Raw genomic sequence first — 15,442 nt, 5'->3', positions numbered from 1 at the left:
GCAGATTTCCAAGGCCGAATAAGTGTGCTTAAGCGTAATATTTGAGCGTAATAATAACGCTCGACTTTTCTCCAACGCTAAGTTATACATGATGCGAAACATTCATAATAAAAACAATATTGGATTTAATTTAACTCATACTATATTTATTTTTAAATTTAATATTTTGTAATTTTGTTTAAGAGAAAATTTCGGCCATTTAAAATATCAGTCTGTTCATGATAAATGAAAATATTCAAATCAACAGTTTGCTATACTCTGATTGAATTTATATTTGTTACTAATCCAATAATACATAGTTCACATTAATGAAGTATTATCAATTCATGTTATCATAAAGCTCACTCGTTAGTAAGAATTCACTGCAAAGGACAACGTTCAATGAGTGACAACCCTACTTATCATATAATACAGTTATCGCGTTAGCTTGATCCGGGTGATTACAAGTACAAATGTTTCGAACTGCACGGTCAATAATAGTGATCACTTTGATTCTACGGCCAGTTACTTCATTGACAGCTAGTCAAACTGTTACTTTGCCAAAACTATGACATTTGTGTTGTGGCCACTCTTATGTCTTACTTTAGCAGTTACTCTGCACATTCATTATGAACCTTGCTGTAAAAAAATGATAAATTTGTAACATTGCGACAAAAATTACTGATGTTTAAAATAGCACCTCCTATATTAAAATTATTTTTTCGCCGTCCCTTTAGTTGTATCGGAATTAATTTGAAAACATTCCAATAGCATGCGACTAATGAAGTGTTTGCATCTTAGACCTTTACAAATTATCTACTGCGTGACCTAATAAATTAATTTGATTCTAACAAGGTTTGTTGTGTGCCAAACTGCATTGTTATCAAAAGTTAGTGACCTGAATAATTGGTTCCCGGGAAGAGTTAAATTATTTAGCAACCCGCTGGGCTATTACGTAAAATTCAGCGATCGACGAAACCATCGCAAAGCAAAAGCAAAGCCATAGCGATCAATTGTTAATTGTTTAAAATTTTGGTATCACGTAAACATTTGTTTGCTTATCGCTCGCTGGCCGCTCTGAGCGATTTTAATGCATTTTTGCTACGACGCTAGCGCCAAAAACCATCGGAAGGCAATCAGAGGAACTATATAACGTCAAACACAACAGTGAAACAGGAAACAGTGTACTTAAAAGTTAACGAATATTATTAACCATAGTGTAATCAGTGAGTGACATTGTTATCTAAGCAAATACTATCAGTGTTCACCTAAAAAACCCTAAATTAAACTCAGTGGTCAGTTAACCTAGTGTCTGTCGAGTATTCGCTCAGAGTGTTAATATAACAAGCAAATTTTATGGTCTGCCTGCATTTATACCTACATGCAACTAAAAAATAGACTTTATGCAGTGTTACTAATAAGGAATACTCGTTTCCAAAAAATATAACCTAAAATCTGGCAGTTGATTATTCAAACAATAACTGACTATTGTACTTTATCTTTAGAAGTGATATCAATCGATAATTTCAACAACTCAAATCGTGTGAATTTGGCCCGCTGGGCTATTACGTAAAATAAATAAAATAAAAATGCTTTATTCATCACGTAGGCGAACATAGTTGCACTTATGATAAGTCAAGGTACATGAGAATATTCAATTATTACTTAATTAGATTAGCTTATATAAACAAAGACAATAAAATAAATGAAAAATATACTTAGTAAACAAAGAAGCCAGCTCGGGCTGGCAGGGAAGAAGAAATAAAATTATGTATGTATGTATTTTTAAATAAGCAATAAGGGAGAAACGCGTCGCGATCCTCACCGGTGAGGACAATAAAAGCCCTAACCTAGCTAACCTACCAGCCTTTCACTAACTACCTAAGCGATGACTACCCGAAGAAGAAAGGCAGAAAGAAACTCCGGGCTTTATTTTTTGTCATCAATTGTCTATTCATTTATAATATTGTTATTAAATATATATATATTTTTTAATAAGTCTTTTCTATACAAAGTCTGATTAATTATATAAGCTAATACACGCACATCACCGTAAAATTGCGGAGAAAATCCACATAAAAGTATTTAGCAATAACTAAAAACTAACAAAAAAAACAATAATACTAAAAAAAATTATAAAAACTATGAAACAGTCAGTGTACAGCGTGCATACGCCTACATTTACAAACATAATATTTTCATTTCATATTTTGTCGCAGATCTTGGTCAATATAATTAAGATTATAAATTTTAAGGCTGGTGCAACAAAATGATCGGTCGGTCGTCTATTATACATTGATAATTCAATGAGTCAATATAAAATAAAATATGTCACATAAATTTAAAACTGTTACCCAGTATAATGTCAAAATTGTAGAAAGGTACACATGAGACGTTTATGTAGTTAATTTATAATATTGGCGTTAACATAGGGTTGGACAGGGTGTGCAGGACTGTTTTTCCAAACCTTCTGATCATCGAGGTAATCCTTTACATTATAATACCCCTTTGACATTAATTCGCGCTTAACATGACACTTAAATTTGTAGCCGGGCAGATTGGTTATTTCAAGAGGGATTTTATTATAGAATTTGATACAATTCGCTAGATAAGATTTATTTGTTTTACAGAGCCGGAAATTTGGAACAACTAGTTTATTCTTATTTCTAGTGTTCAAACAGTGCAAGTCACTGTTTTTCATAAAAGTACCTAGGTTCTTACGGACATACATAATATTTTGAAAAATGTATTCAGCTGGCAAAGTCAGTATATTCACCTCCTTAAACAGTTCTCTAAGGGAATCGCGAGACCGAAGGTTATAAATTGCACGAATCGCTCTTTTCTGTAAAATAAAAATGGTCTGCAGATCTACTGCAGTACCCCACAGAAGAATGCAATAAGACATAATGCTGTGGAAGTAAGCGAAATATACTAACCTTGCCGTAGCCACATCAGTTAAATATCTGATCTTCCTAATAGCAAAGACTGCAGAACTCAATTTACTCGAAATTCTTTGAATATGGGGTCCCCATTGTAATTTCCTATCGATAGAAACCCCAAGGAAGACTGTAGAGGGTACTAATTCTAGTTTATTCCCGTCTAAATCAATATCAGTTCCATTAATCTTGTTCAGTAACGAGAATCGAACACATTTAGTTTTTGCTGCATTTAATAGAAGATTATTGGCAGAAAACCAGTCAGAAATCAATTTAAATACTTTATTAAAATTCAGCAATCGACGAAACCATCGCAAAGCAAAAGCCAAGCCATAGCGATCAATTGCTAATTGTTTAAAATTTTGGTATCACGTAACCATTCGTTTGCTTATCGCTCGCTGTCCGCTCTGAGCGAATATAATGCAGTTTTGCTAGAGCACTAGCGCCAAAACCATCAGAAGGCAATCAATGGAACTATTTAACGTCAAACTTAAAACATCTGATTGTATTGTTACAAATAAATGGTAAACATTGCTTTTTGGTATTTCATCCCTGTGTTAATGAAAATCATATTGGACACAGTCCACTCTTAATTTCAACAAAAATAATGAAGTGCGCCATGAACAGTTAGTGAAACATTGAAACATGTGTTAAACATTGTGTAAGGATTGTTGAAAGTTAACAAGTAAAATAACTAAGCTTCCAATAGTACTTCGTTAAAGAGACGATGGAACCAAATCTACTTTGGATTTTATACGGCATTGATGTATTTTAGAAACAAGGTAAGTTGTTACATTATAAAATTACAATAGATTAACTAGTAGTAAATAACTTCATGCACTTTTTGATAACTTTGTGCAATAAAATAAAACGTTAGTAGGTAGTGTAAGGAGTACGCTGTTTCCCAGTGTTATGTCACATTACAATAATTTGTTTTGATTTTTAGGATATCAAGATGAACAGAGTGTCAAAAGAACAGCTTGAGGTTTTGTTGGAGTTTTATAGTTCTTACAAGAACATCATTCTTTAGCCAAAGACATAGACTCGGCACCACATTCAAGAAAACTTTCGATAGTCAGTGGAAACATCTACCGATAAAGCTGAACTCTATTGGTTTAGGTTCATCCAAAACTGGAGAGCATTTGAAACGGTAATATATTTTACTATAAGTATTTTTTTATAACTATCTTCCAATAAGTAGTATGTATAATTAATGTTATGTGTATCTATTTTTAGTACTGGGCTGATATTTAATAAGAGCAAAACCAGACTTGCTAAACATAGATGGAGTCTTCTGACTGACTGACTGGCAGCGGTCTGAGTACACCGAAAAGATATTTCCGAGATGGACAAAAAAATCTGTCATTGGAGAACAGGCTCTGTTTGGGATGTAGAAAACAGAGTTCCAATCTTGTAAACTTTACCATAAATATTATGTATATTAAAGAAAAAAAAGATTTTTATTTAATAACTAGCCTTGCCAACTTCACAACATGTCAAACATTTTTACTTTTTTTTATTTTATGTTTTCTTGTGTAGTTCACATTAATAATAATCACATTGAAATATAGTTTATTTCACTCAGGAATAATGTAGCTTTCTACTGGTAATAGAATTTAAAAAATGAATTCAGTATTTCCAGAATTAACTTAGTGCTAACAATCTTATTAACTTAGATTTTCACACACTAATTTGAGTAATTAATTAAATCATTTTTTTGTTTTTAAATGTACATAGTACTTACATGTATACAGTAGCATGTTTTATATAAATAAAAATGCCGTTTAGAATTTGATTAATAATTTAATACAAAAATTAAATTCAAATTATCTCCTAGTCGACTACAAACATTGCACAATTCTGTGTCTGTTGGCCCCTTAACAATGGGAGCTCCTCAGGCTCCCTATTATCAGATTGTGATGGAGCTGACACCTAGTTATTACTGTCTTCTTCTATATCTTTATTTGCCAAAGGTGGAACTAGCAGTCTGAGTCTGTAGCAGATGTACAAAACAACACAGGCATTGGTAATTATTGCTACCATATTATGATGATCATAATCCAACACTGTGGCTAGCAAACTTTCCAACATGCTTTAATATTCCAATGTAATGCTCAATCAAATTCCTGGCGAAGTTGTAGTAAATATTGGTATAATGTTCTGTGGAACCTTCTTCTGCATTCACAATTGGATTTGAAAGCCATGTCATTAATGGATGCCCCAAGTCCCCTGCAATTTAAAGTGTTTCTCAATAAGATTACATTTAAATAATTTAATATGTATGTTTATCAAAACTATTATTACATACCTAATAACCAGATCCTTTCTCCTCTACTGTGTAAGTTTTGTAATTGAGCCTGCATTTCACAGTTTCTCCAGATATATGCATCATGACTCATCCCACTAAATGATGCATCCACATTAACTATATTTGAATCACTGTAACATATCTGAAAACATAATAGATATTCTGATACATATGGTTAGTAATAAAATTAAATATTATTAGGTGTATGTATTAAAATTTTACTTACAACTTGAACATTTATACCGTGGTAATCCTTTCCATTAAAAAATATTCAGCATGTTAATCAATGCAACCCACACAGCCAAATTTGTTTGAAAAACTGAAAGAAATGAAGTTTGTAAATTTTACTTTAAATTAAATACAATTTTATATAATTAGGACCATACCCATATATGTCATTATTTCTTTGCTGCCATGACTGAGGGAAACAAATATATCTCATCAAAATTTCTCTCGAATTTAGAGCTTTCATCACCTTATTTACTAAATTTGACACATTAGCTTGGCTCAGAACATGTGACTAGCTCATACCTGCAGGTTTTGATATGAGCCTATAGTGAAGGAGAGTACTGTTAGCACCTGTTATGGAAAATGTAATCGTAAAGACTATTTATAAATTTTTAGACAATGTATATAGGAACAGAAATAACAAAATAGCTTTACTCACTTTACACTCAACACAAATTTTTATTTCTCCTGCGTGTTTGCGACTTATAAGGCCTTAATTCATCGCACAATTCTTGGGATTTAATTATTAGGCAGATCCAAAGCTTCGGCATCATCTCGAAGATTGCGCCGCAAAGTAGATGTCTTACGCTTTTCTAGTTTCCCCATTCATAGCTTCTAACAATAAAAATACACTAGCCATATCCAAATAGGCACAAATTGAAACAAAAACCCTTAATAATCAAATTAAAACTATTAATAAACAGCGTTACGAACTGAGCGATCAGCGAGCGATCGACCAACAATCAATGATTTACCATTTGCTATTTGACAGTTGTATTTGTTCGCTGATCGCTATTCGATCGCTCTTAAAACTCATACGTAATACCAAAATCTGCTGTGTCTATAGAGATTGAATGCTGTTTTACTTTACCGATTGTTCGACAGAGGCAGCACTGTGTTAAAAACCGTTTGCTTTGCTATCGCTTTGTTTTGCTCTTAGGTAATACGAATTTGACGTTTTAGCCATTTGAAAGCAAAAATTGTACAATTTTTGCGATCGCTTTGCTATTGCAAATTACGTAATAGCCCTGCCGGTCTACAGCTGACTCGCGTTATTGGAAAACTGTCGAGCTCTATTATACAGAGCAGGGATTTTATATGCATCGACGAGGACGTTTGAAAAATAACTTTTAGTAGACCGTTATGATATTAGAAAAAATTATAATGTATACTAATGTATAAAGCTGAAGAGATTGTTTGAACGCGCTAATCTCCAGAACTACTAAACTGATTTTGATATTTTTTTCACTAATAGGATGCTACATTACTCCTGAGTGCATAGGCTACTATTTATCCAAAAAAAAAACGCTGGAAGGTTGTAGGCAAAAGCTAGTATCTATATGTATATGGACAGGGTCATTTTTAAATAGCGTTAAGGAATGGAACCGCAAACTCGTCTTTGCTTTTGTAACATTGTGCCAAAAATCATTGCTTTTTATTGATATGTATTTTGTTCCAATCATATACCTTTTTATTTTACATCTATGGTTAGAGTAACTTATTGTAGTGTTTTTTTTCAAGAAGTTAAGTATCTAGTTTCATTCAGTAAAGCAATGCGAAAATGACATTGTATAAAATGTATTAACAGAAAAGAATTAAATGTATTAATAGAAGAGTTAACAGAGTATATATGTAAGTATAATTGGTAACGTTACAGTATCAATAATACATATTTAATTAAAGGGGAAAGAATGTCATTTGATTATATTAAACTTTTTGCTTCATTAGAATTATAGTACAATAGCTATTGTGATGAATACACTATTACGATTTGCTTGTGCGTCACAACAAAACAATACAAATAACTGACACAAATATAAACTTACATTTAATATGATACAGCGATAAAGACGCTCGTTCGCAGTTCGTCGACCATTTGACAGTGTGATATGTAATATATGTATTTGGGGCTGACATATGTATTTGAAACACTAAAACTTATCTAATGCCTTGCTTGATGTTTAAAAATGTTTCTATAAAATCACCATTTCCTGAGTAATTATTATCTCACTGCAAGTTTTTGCTTAGCTCTAAGTATAATTAAAATATAATGTTTAATATGGCTCTTGGTATATAATACACTAGCTTTTGCCCGCGGCTCCGCCCGCGTTATAAAGTTTTTCAGGCTAAAGTTTTCCGTTATAAAAGTAGAAGTTTCCCGGGAGCCTATGTTCTTCCCAAACAAACTGTCTCCATACCAAATTTCATCTTAATACGTTGGGTAGTTTTTGAGTTTAACACGTTCAGGCAGACAGATGCAGCGGGGGACTTTGTTTTATAATATATTTTTTAGAACTTTTTAAGTGGAACAATCCCGTCATACATCATTGTTGCATAACTTTAACCGTTTATTTGAAATGAAATGATTTATTTGAATCTGTAAAATGTTATACATTATTTAGATTCCGTCAATATTAACTCTACCACCAGTTCGGAAAGCAGTTTTCACCAGAGAAGAACGGGCAACAAACTCTGGTGTTGCTCTTTTCAATCAGTTTAGGGTAAAGACTACAGTACATGATAAAGTGAAAAGAGAAAAAAAAAGTTTAGAGCAGTTCATTTATAGGCTCGTGAAATAAGGAATAAATTAATTTAAAATTTTATATGACTGCACAACCCTCTCAGGAATCATGAAATTTCTCTATTATCCTTATAATTATTTCCTCCCAGCACCTCTAGCAATTAGAAATTAGAAATGTAAGCGAAATGGGCAGAACAGTCCACACAAGCAGCACCCGTTCACGAGTATGACGCATGTGCCAGCCATCGGCCTCCTCAACCATATTGTAGGGATGTGGCCGACCCGTCACACGACGCCGCCGCAGGTACAGACAGTTAGAGAGTATTTCATACCCAAGCCGCTTACAGTTATTTTACAAATAAAGAGAAAGAAGAAAAAAAAAAATATATATATATATATATCTCGATCAAGTGACATGATTCCAAAGACAATCACACAAAAATGCCTAGTCCCAGGCATTTATATCCTCTAGGTATTCTGAGATCTTGTAATAAGCTTTATTACACAACTTGCGCTTAATAGTGGCTTCGAATTTCGCAATATTTAAGGATTTGATCTCAGTGGGAACTTTGTTATAAAAATGTATACAGTAACCCTTAAAAGACTTGCAGATCTTTTGGAGCCTTGTTTTGTGATTCAGTAATTTATTTTTGTTTCTAGTATTTCAACTATGGATATCGCTAACTTTTGGAAAATTTTCAATATTTTTATGGACATACACTAAGTTAGCGAAAATGAATTGTGATGTCATTATATTTGCTTCTTTAAATATTTCTCGTAGCGAACATCTAGGGCTTAGCAAATATATAGATCTTATCACTCTTTTTTGTAGAACAAATATAGTATTAATGTCAGCAGCACCACCCCATTTATCAGTTTACGCAGCGCAGGCAACGGAAGCTCTCAAAACTAATAATTTTCCCCGTTTTTGCAACATGTTTCATTACTGCTTCGCTCTTATTGGTCATAGCGTGATGATATATAACCTATAGCACTCCAGGAACAAAGGGCTATCCAACACAAAAAGATTTTTTCAGTTCAAACCGGTAGTTCCTGAGATTAGCCATTACTGCTCCGCCCCTATTGGTCATAGCGTGATGATATATGACTTTGAGCACTCCACAAACAAAGGACTATTCAACACAAAAATAATTTTTCAGTTCGAATCGGTAGTTCCTGAGATTAGCCATTACTGCTCCGCTCCTATTGAATATAGCGTGATGATATATAGCCTATAGCACTCCACGAACAAAGGGCTATCCAACGCAAAAAGAATTTTTCAGTTTGGACCGGTAGTTCCTGAGATTAGCCATTACTGCTACGCTCCTATTGGGTATAGCGTGATGATATATAGCTTATAGCGGTCCACAAATAAAGGGCTATCCAACACAAAACGAATTTTTCAGTTGAAACCGGTAGTTCCTGAGATTAGCCATTACTGCTCCGCCCCTATTGGTCATAGCGTGATGATATATGACTTTGAGCACTCCACAAACAAAGGACTATTCAACACAAAAATAATTTTTCAGTTCGAATCGGTAGTTCCTGAGATTAGCCATTACTGCTCCGCTCCTATTGAATATAGCGTGATGATATATAGCCTATAGCACTCCACGAACAAAGGGCTATCCAACGCAAAAGAATTTTTCAGTTTGGACCGGTAGTTCCTGAGATTAGCCATTACTGCTCCGCTCCTATTGGGTATAGCGTGATGATATATAGCCTATAGCACTCCAGGAACAAAGGGCTATCCAACACAAAAAGATTTTTTCAGTTCAAACCGATAGTTCCTGAGATTAGCCATTACTGCTCCGCTGCTATTGGTCATAGCGTGATGATATATAGCTTATAGCGGTCCACAAATAAAGGGCTATCCAACACAAAAATAATTTTTCAGTTCGAATCGGTAGTTCCTGAGATTAGCCATTACTGCTCCGCTCCTATTGAATATAGCGTGATGATATATAGCCTATAGCACTCCACGAACAAAGGGCTATATAACGCAAAAAGAATTTTTCAGTTTGGACCGGTAGTTCCTGAGATTAGCCATTACTGCTCCGCTCCTATTGGGTATAGCGTGATGATATATAGCCTATAGCACTCCAGGAACAAAGGGCTATCCAACACAAAAGATTTTTTCAGTTCAAACCGATAGTTCCTGAGATTAGCCATTACTGCTCCGCTCCTATTGGGTATAGCGTGATGATATATAGCCTATAGCACTCCACGGACAAAGGGCTATCCAACGCAAAAAGAATTTTTCAGTTTGGACCGGTATTTCCTGAGATGAGCCATTACTGCTCCGCTCCTATTGGGTATAGCGTGATGATATATGACTTTGAGCACTCCACAAACAAAGGACTATTCAACACAAAAATAATTTTTCAGTTCGAATCGGTAGTTCCTGAGATTAGCCATTACTGCTCCGCTCCTATTGAATATAGCGTGATGATATATAGCCTATAGCACTCCACGAACAAAGGGCTATCCAACGCAAAAGAATTTTTCAGTTTGGACCGGTAGTTCCTGAGATTAGCCATTACTGCTCCGCTCCTATTGGGTATAGCGTGATGATATATAGCCTATAGCACTCCAGGAACAAAGGGCTATCCAACACAAAAGATTTTTCAGTTCAAACCGATAGTTCCTGAGATTAGCCATTACTGCTCCGCTCCTATTGGTCATAGCGTGATGATATATAGCTTATAGCGGTCCACAAATAAAGGGCTATCCAACACAAAAATATTTTTTCAGTTCGAATCGGTAGTTCCTGAGATTAGCCATTACTGCTCCGCTCCTATTGAATATAGCGTGATGATATATAGCCTATAGCACTCCACGAACAAAGGGCTATATAACGCAAAAAGAATTTTTCAGTTTGGACCGGTAGTTCCTGAGATTAGCCATTACTGCTCCGCTCCTATTGGGTATAGCGTGATGATATATAGCCTATAGCACTCCAGGAACAAAGGGCTATCCAACACAAAAAGATTTTTTCAGTTCAAACCGATAGTTCCTGAGATTAGCCATTACTGCTCCGCTCCTATTGGTCATAACGTGATGATATATAGCTTATAGCGGTCCACAAATAAAGGGCTATCCAAGACAAAACGAATTTTTCAGTTGAAACCGGTAGTTCCTGAGATTAGCCATTACTGCTCCGCTCCTATTGGTCATAGCGTGATGATATATGACTTTGAGCACTCCAAAAACAAAGGACTATTCAACACAAAAATATTTTTTCAGTTCGAATCGGTAGTTCCTGAGATTAGCCATTACTGCTCCGCTCCTATTGGGTATAGCGTGATGATATATAGCCTATAGCACTCCACGAACAAAGAGCTATCCAACGCAAAAGAATTTTTCAGTTTGAATCGGTAGTCCCTGAGATTAGCCATTACTGCTCCGCTCCTATTGGGTATAGCGTGATGATATATAGCCTATAGCACTCCACGGACAAAGGGCTATCCAACGCAAAAAGAATTTTTCAGTTTGGACCGGTATTTCCTGAGATGAGCCATTACTGCTCCGCTCCTATTGGGTATAGCGTGATGATATATAACCTATAGCACTCCACGAACAAAGGGCTGTCCAACGCAATAAGAATTTTTCGGTTAGGACCGGTAGTTCCTGAGATTAGCGCGTTCAAACAAACAAACAAACTCTTCAGCTTTATATAATAGTATAGAAGTATAGATAACGCAATATGACAGGTAAAAAAAATCATCTTCACTCCATATGATGTCGAAAAATTAATAAGAAATGCTATCCCCAGGGCTATTACACATTACCATCCATTTAAATGGTATAGTATGTATTGAAAACGATTTTTTTTGTTTCAGAACGCGTTCACGAATTTCATACAGTGTGTGCAGGGTATAGTGGACACAGAAGTGTTACAAAGAGAGATCGAAGATGCCAAACCGAACGGCACCGTCGACGAAGTGTTCCAAAAGTAAGTTTTCGTGTAACATAAAGGATTGGGTCCTTCAGGCGAAGCGTGATGAAACAATCAATAAGACCGGCATAATTGTGCCAATCATCAAAGGATGCCAATTCTTGGTGATGGAAATTTTCCTTGGCCTTTACTAATAATATAAGTAATACCGACTGACGCGTCAAGTGAGCATGGTCATACTACCACGCAACTGAGGTAGTCAAAACATACGTTGTAATTCTAAACTACACTAAATAACAATGACGCTATTCGTACCTTTAACATGACCAAAAATATTCGTTTATTATAATGCCTCGAGTCAAGAACTCTGCAGAGGCCTTGATAGTCTGACGGCCACCGAGAGAATGTTTCCTCCCATTAGGTGTTTTGTCTACAAATTTTAAAACTTATATAGTTTTAAAATTAAACACCAATGTGGCTGTACCCCTAGCACTGCCCATGTCGATGACAATGTCTATTTACCAGATGCATCAACAGGTCAGGCTTAATTTAAAAAATATTGGTCCACCACTCGGAAACAATATTTTTTCATGTACCCCAGGTATTGCAAGAAGACACCGGTGTTTACAAATTGCTTCAAGACCCTCGAGCAGGCCACGAACCCGTGCTTCGCTGATGAGGAGCGCAAGAACATGAAGACTGTCCACAACGTCACCAACCAGCTGGTTGACTTCATCTGCTACAAAGAGGGTGACAGGATAGCGCGTGAGTGCATTAATTATATCTAGAACGGAATGGTTAACACGTGTTGCGTCTGTGGCGTATTTGTTTGACAGTACGGCTGCAGTGCTGAGGTCTGATTCGATCCCCGGGTCGGGCACTAATATTGTGTTTTATAAATTTGTGCCTTATATGGTGATTGGCTCGCTGCCTATCACACTATGGGACGGAATACACACGGCTTAAAGTGGGTACATTAGTTGCGCCTCTGCCTTCCTCTTCGGGCATAAAAGGGGTGTGTTTGTAATCGTGAATTGGGCGGTAATTTTTACGGCGTACTTTACTAGGAATTTGATGTAAAGTCTGGTACCTCGCATAAATAATATTAACAACGCCACCCAGAAGTGTAAAGCATAAAAAACATAACGTTCAAAACCCTTGCTACGTGGTACATCCATATTCAATGATTATAATTTAATGGAATAAATTTATAATTTAATATTTTTAGATCTCAATTGGGACATTAATGTTGAACTTATCAATTATATCTTCAATATTTAGTGCTACTTTTTCGGTTTCTTAAATTGTAGTGATGAAGAATATATAATCAAAACAAAGTGGCAGAACTGTCGCTTGACACAAAAAAACGTGCTAAGCGACAACATATTATGCAAAGACCAACGAGTACAGACCACCATATAAGTTGAAATTGATAATACTAATTGATTTGTTCCAGTGTTCATTGCCGAGGGTGGTCAAGAGTGCTTCCAGGAAAAGCGGCCGGAGCTGGAGGCGTGCGCCAACAAGACCCTTGATGAAGACGTATCCTTCAAAGTGGACAACATCGCCACCGGAGACCTGCCTACACTGACCTTTGACGTGAGTGCCTCCTTATTACATACTGTACGGTTTATGCTATACAAACCGCACATTGTAACTCGCCGTGTACCTATAGTTGCACGGGCGATTCAGCATTTTACGTTACTATGTCATTTTCATTATATCAATGTATTCGCGTTCAGTTCACCTAAAGCCATCGTGCAATCAACATGACTAACATTTTAACTATTTTTAATAATCAACTTTTGTAAACTCAAATAAACAACAATCGCTAAATGGTCGCCTTTGACATCAACTCTACCTCAACAACATTAAAAGACTGTGTGGTACACACCATACACATACATACAGTCCGCGCGCGAGCTGTGAGGAATCTTATGTAGAATTCACGTAATTAATGCATTGATTAAGTCGTTATTACAGTATCGATGTAATGTCAGGCGCTGAAAGTGCAAAAAACATTCATTATCATAACAGAGTATCATCATATCTCTTTTCAAGGCTAATCAGGTGTTATCACATTTCACCAGCTAATGAACTGTGTAATAAGGGGCGATCTTAATGTTATTTGCGGGGCATAATTCTAGACTTCAGACAGATAGATAAGTGGATTGGTTGTGCCCGACGGTCATGACCAGTCATGTCAGTTACCAATTGTCTTCAGTTGGGCCAACGGCTCAGCTGCCTTCGGATGCAAAAATTATAATGTGCAGGAAATTTCTATCATCACCGACTCTTTTTTTTTAACACGCGGAAATCCGTTTACGGATTTCTGCCGAACTCGCCGGTATAAACCGTCCTACCGACTAAAACCCCGCCATTCGACTCTCACTCTCTAATATCGAAGGTCGCGGGTGCGCAAGTGCATGCAACCGCAACCTTTGCAGGATTCGGATCTTGGGCAGAGATCACACTCGACCCTGGCATCGAACCCAAAACCCAATCACGGCGGTCGTACCGTAATACGCCATACAAGCATTGCTTCGGGTTTTGTATCATTAATATGCTGGGAAATGTTTTTTTTTTTTTACGACCTATTGTTATTTCGTTCGCGCAATGATACCGATGTTTTAATCGTGCCGACCTTAACAATATCTTCTACGGTTTTATGCATATTCAAATTATAATATTCTTAAAATGACATATTTATTGGCCTGACATTTTTATTGTTACCTTTACATGCTTATAATTCAGTGAATTTTAGGTATTGCCTTGAATAAAATCTATAAGATAAAATAATTTCATCACACCTTCCTTAATGGTAATGAAGAACATGCTATGTTTTTTGTATTAAATTGTAACAAATACATACATGTATGATATTCGTTATCATTTATCGTGTCGGATGTCGTGTCGGTTAGTATAAATATATCCGATTCCGGAAACGTAAAGCTTTAACAATTCTTGAATAACAGGTTGAATTTACAATTATTTACAAAAATTTTAAATAGAATCCACTATAAAATTCGAAAACATAGTTTCATTTTGAAGTCTAACATTCGCGTGAACAAAATAAATTATTATACAAAAATCTAAGTTTACTTATGTATCTCATCTCATCAGCCTACAACTGATATGTATAGTTATGTATATGTATGTATATTTTCAACAAAATATATATATTATAACAGTACGTCATAATTGTGTCGACTGGTGAGGGATAATCATTTCTAATCAGTCGAAACTGCATGGATCCTACTCCATTGACCATCAAGTTCAGCGAGGTCACTTTGCCACGTCCTTATAAAAAAACATTTCAAATGTTCACAAACAGATGAAACAAATATTTTGTTCGAATTTATCCCCTTTATCAGCGGAATGTTTGCCGGTAAACATAACAGCTACATGACATTACGCGTGTCACGGAAAAATAACCTTATTATGTAGTTAATAATAAGGTTATATTCCCGTGACACGCGTAATGTCATGTAGCTGTCAAACATTCCGCTAGTAAATGGGTTATTACACTCAACTTTTTTTAAATTACTTTATAGTGTTAATATCCTGATCTC

At 35.6% G+C, this 15,442-nt stretch overlaps 1 protein-coding gene and 2 long non-coding RNA genes across 5 annotated transcripts in view; 2 read left to right on the top strand and 1 right to left on the bottom strand.

Annotated features, from left to right (window-relative positions):
- The window catches only part of LOC115452570 (27 kDa hemolymph protein-like), a 42,768-nt gene that overhangs the window by 21,500 nt on the left and 5,826 nt on the right, over nucleotides 1-15,442 (top strand). For both annotated transcript variants that reach the window (XM_037443704.1, XM_037443703.1), the window contains exons 3-5: nucleotides 11,815-11,927; nucleotides 12,472-12,635; nucleotides 13,327-13,469. In XM_037443704.1, coding sequence (XP_037299601.1) covers nucleotides 11,815-11,927; nucleotides 12,472-12,635; nucleotides 13,327-13,469 — 420 coding nt within the window. The remainder of the gene's footprint in view (nucleotides 1-11,814; nucleotides 11,928-12,471; nucleotides 12,636-13,326; nucleotides 13,470-15,442) is intronic.
- Nucleotides 3,142-4,774, top strand: LOC119190796. The gene is made up of 3 exons (XR_005113112.1): nucleotides 3,142-3,697; nucleotides 3,862-4,065; nucleotides 4,152-4,774. It is a non-coding gene; the product is annotated as an uncharacterized LOC119190796 (long non-coding RNA).
- LOC119190797 lies at nucleotides 4,946-6,375 on the bottom strand. Of its 2 annotated transcripts, none has more exons than XR_005113114.1 (4): nucleotides 5,891-6,375; nucleotides 5,450-5,802; nucleotides 5,224-5,365; nucleotides 4,946-5,144 (listed from the first exon to the last, which is right to left on the bottom strand). It is a non-coding gene; the product is annotated as an uncharacterized LOC119190797 (long non-coding RNA). The 2 variants fall into 2 exon arrangements; XR_005113113.1 differs by having other exon boundaries at nucleotides 5,450-5,542.

The sequence above is a fragment of the Manduca sexta genome, chromosome 26 (genome assembly GCF_014839805.1).
Source record: "Manduca sexta isolate Smith_Timp_Sample1 chromosome 26, JHU_Msex_v1.0, whole genome shotgun sequence".
Classification (NCBI taxonomy): Eukaryota; Metazoa; Arthropoda; class Insecta; order Lepidoptera; family Sphingidae; genus Manduca; species Manduca sexta.
The sequence above is the reverse complement of the archived record's forward strand: the minus strand, read 5'-3'. Positions and strand labels throughout refer to the sequence as shown.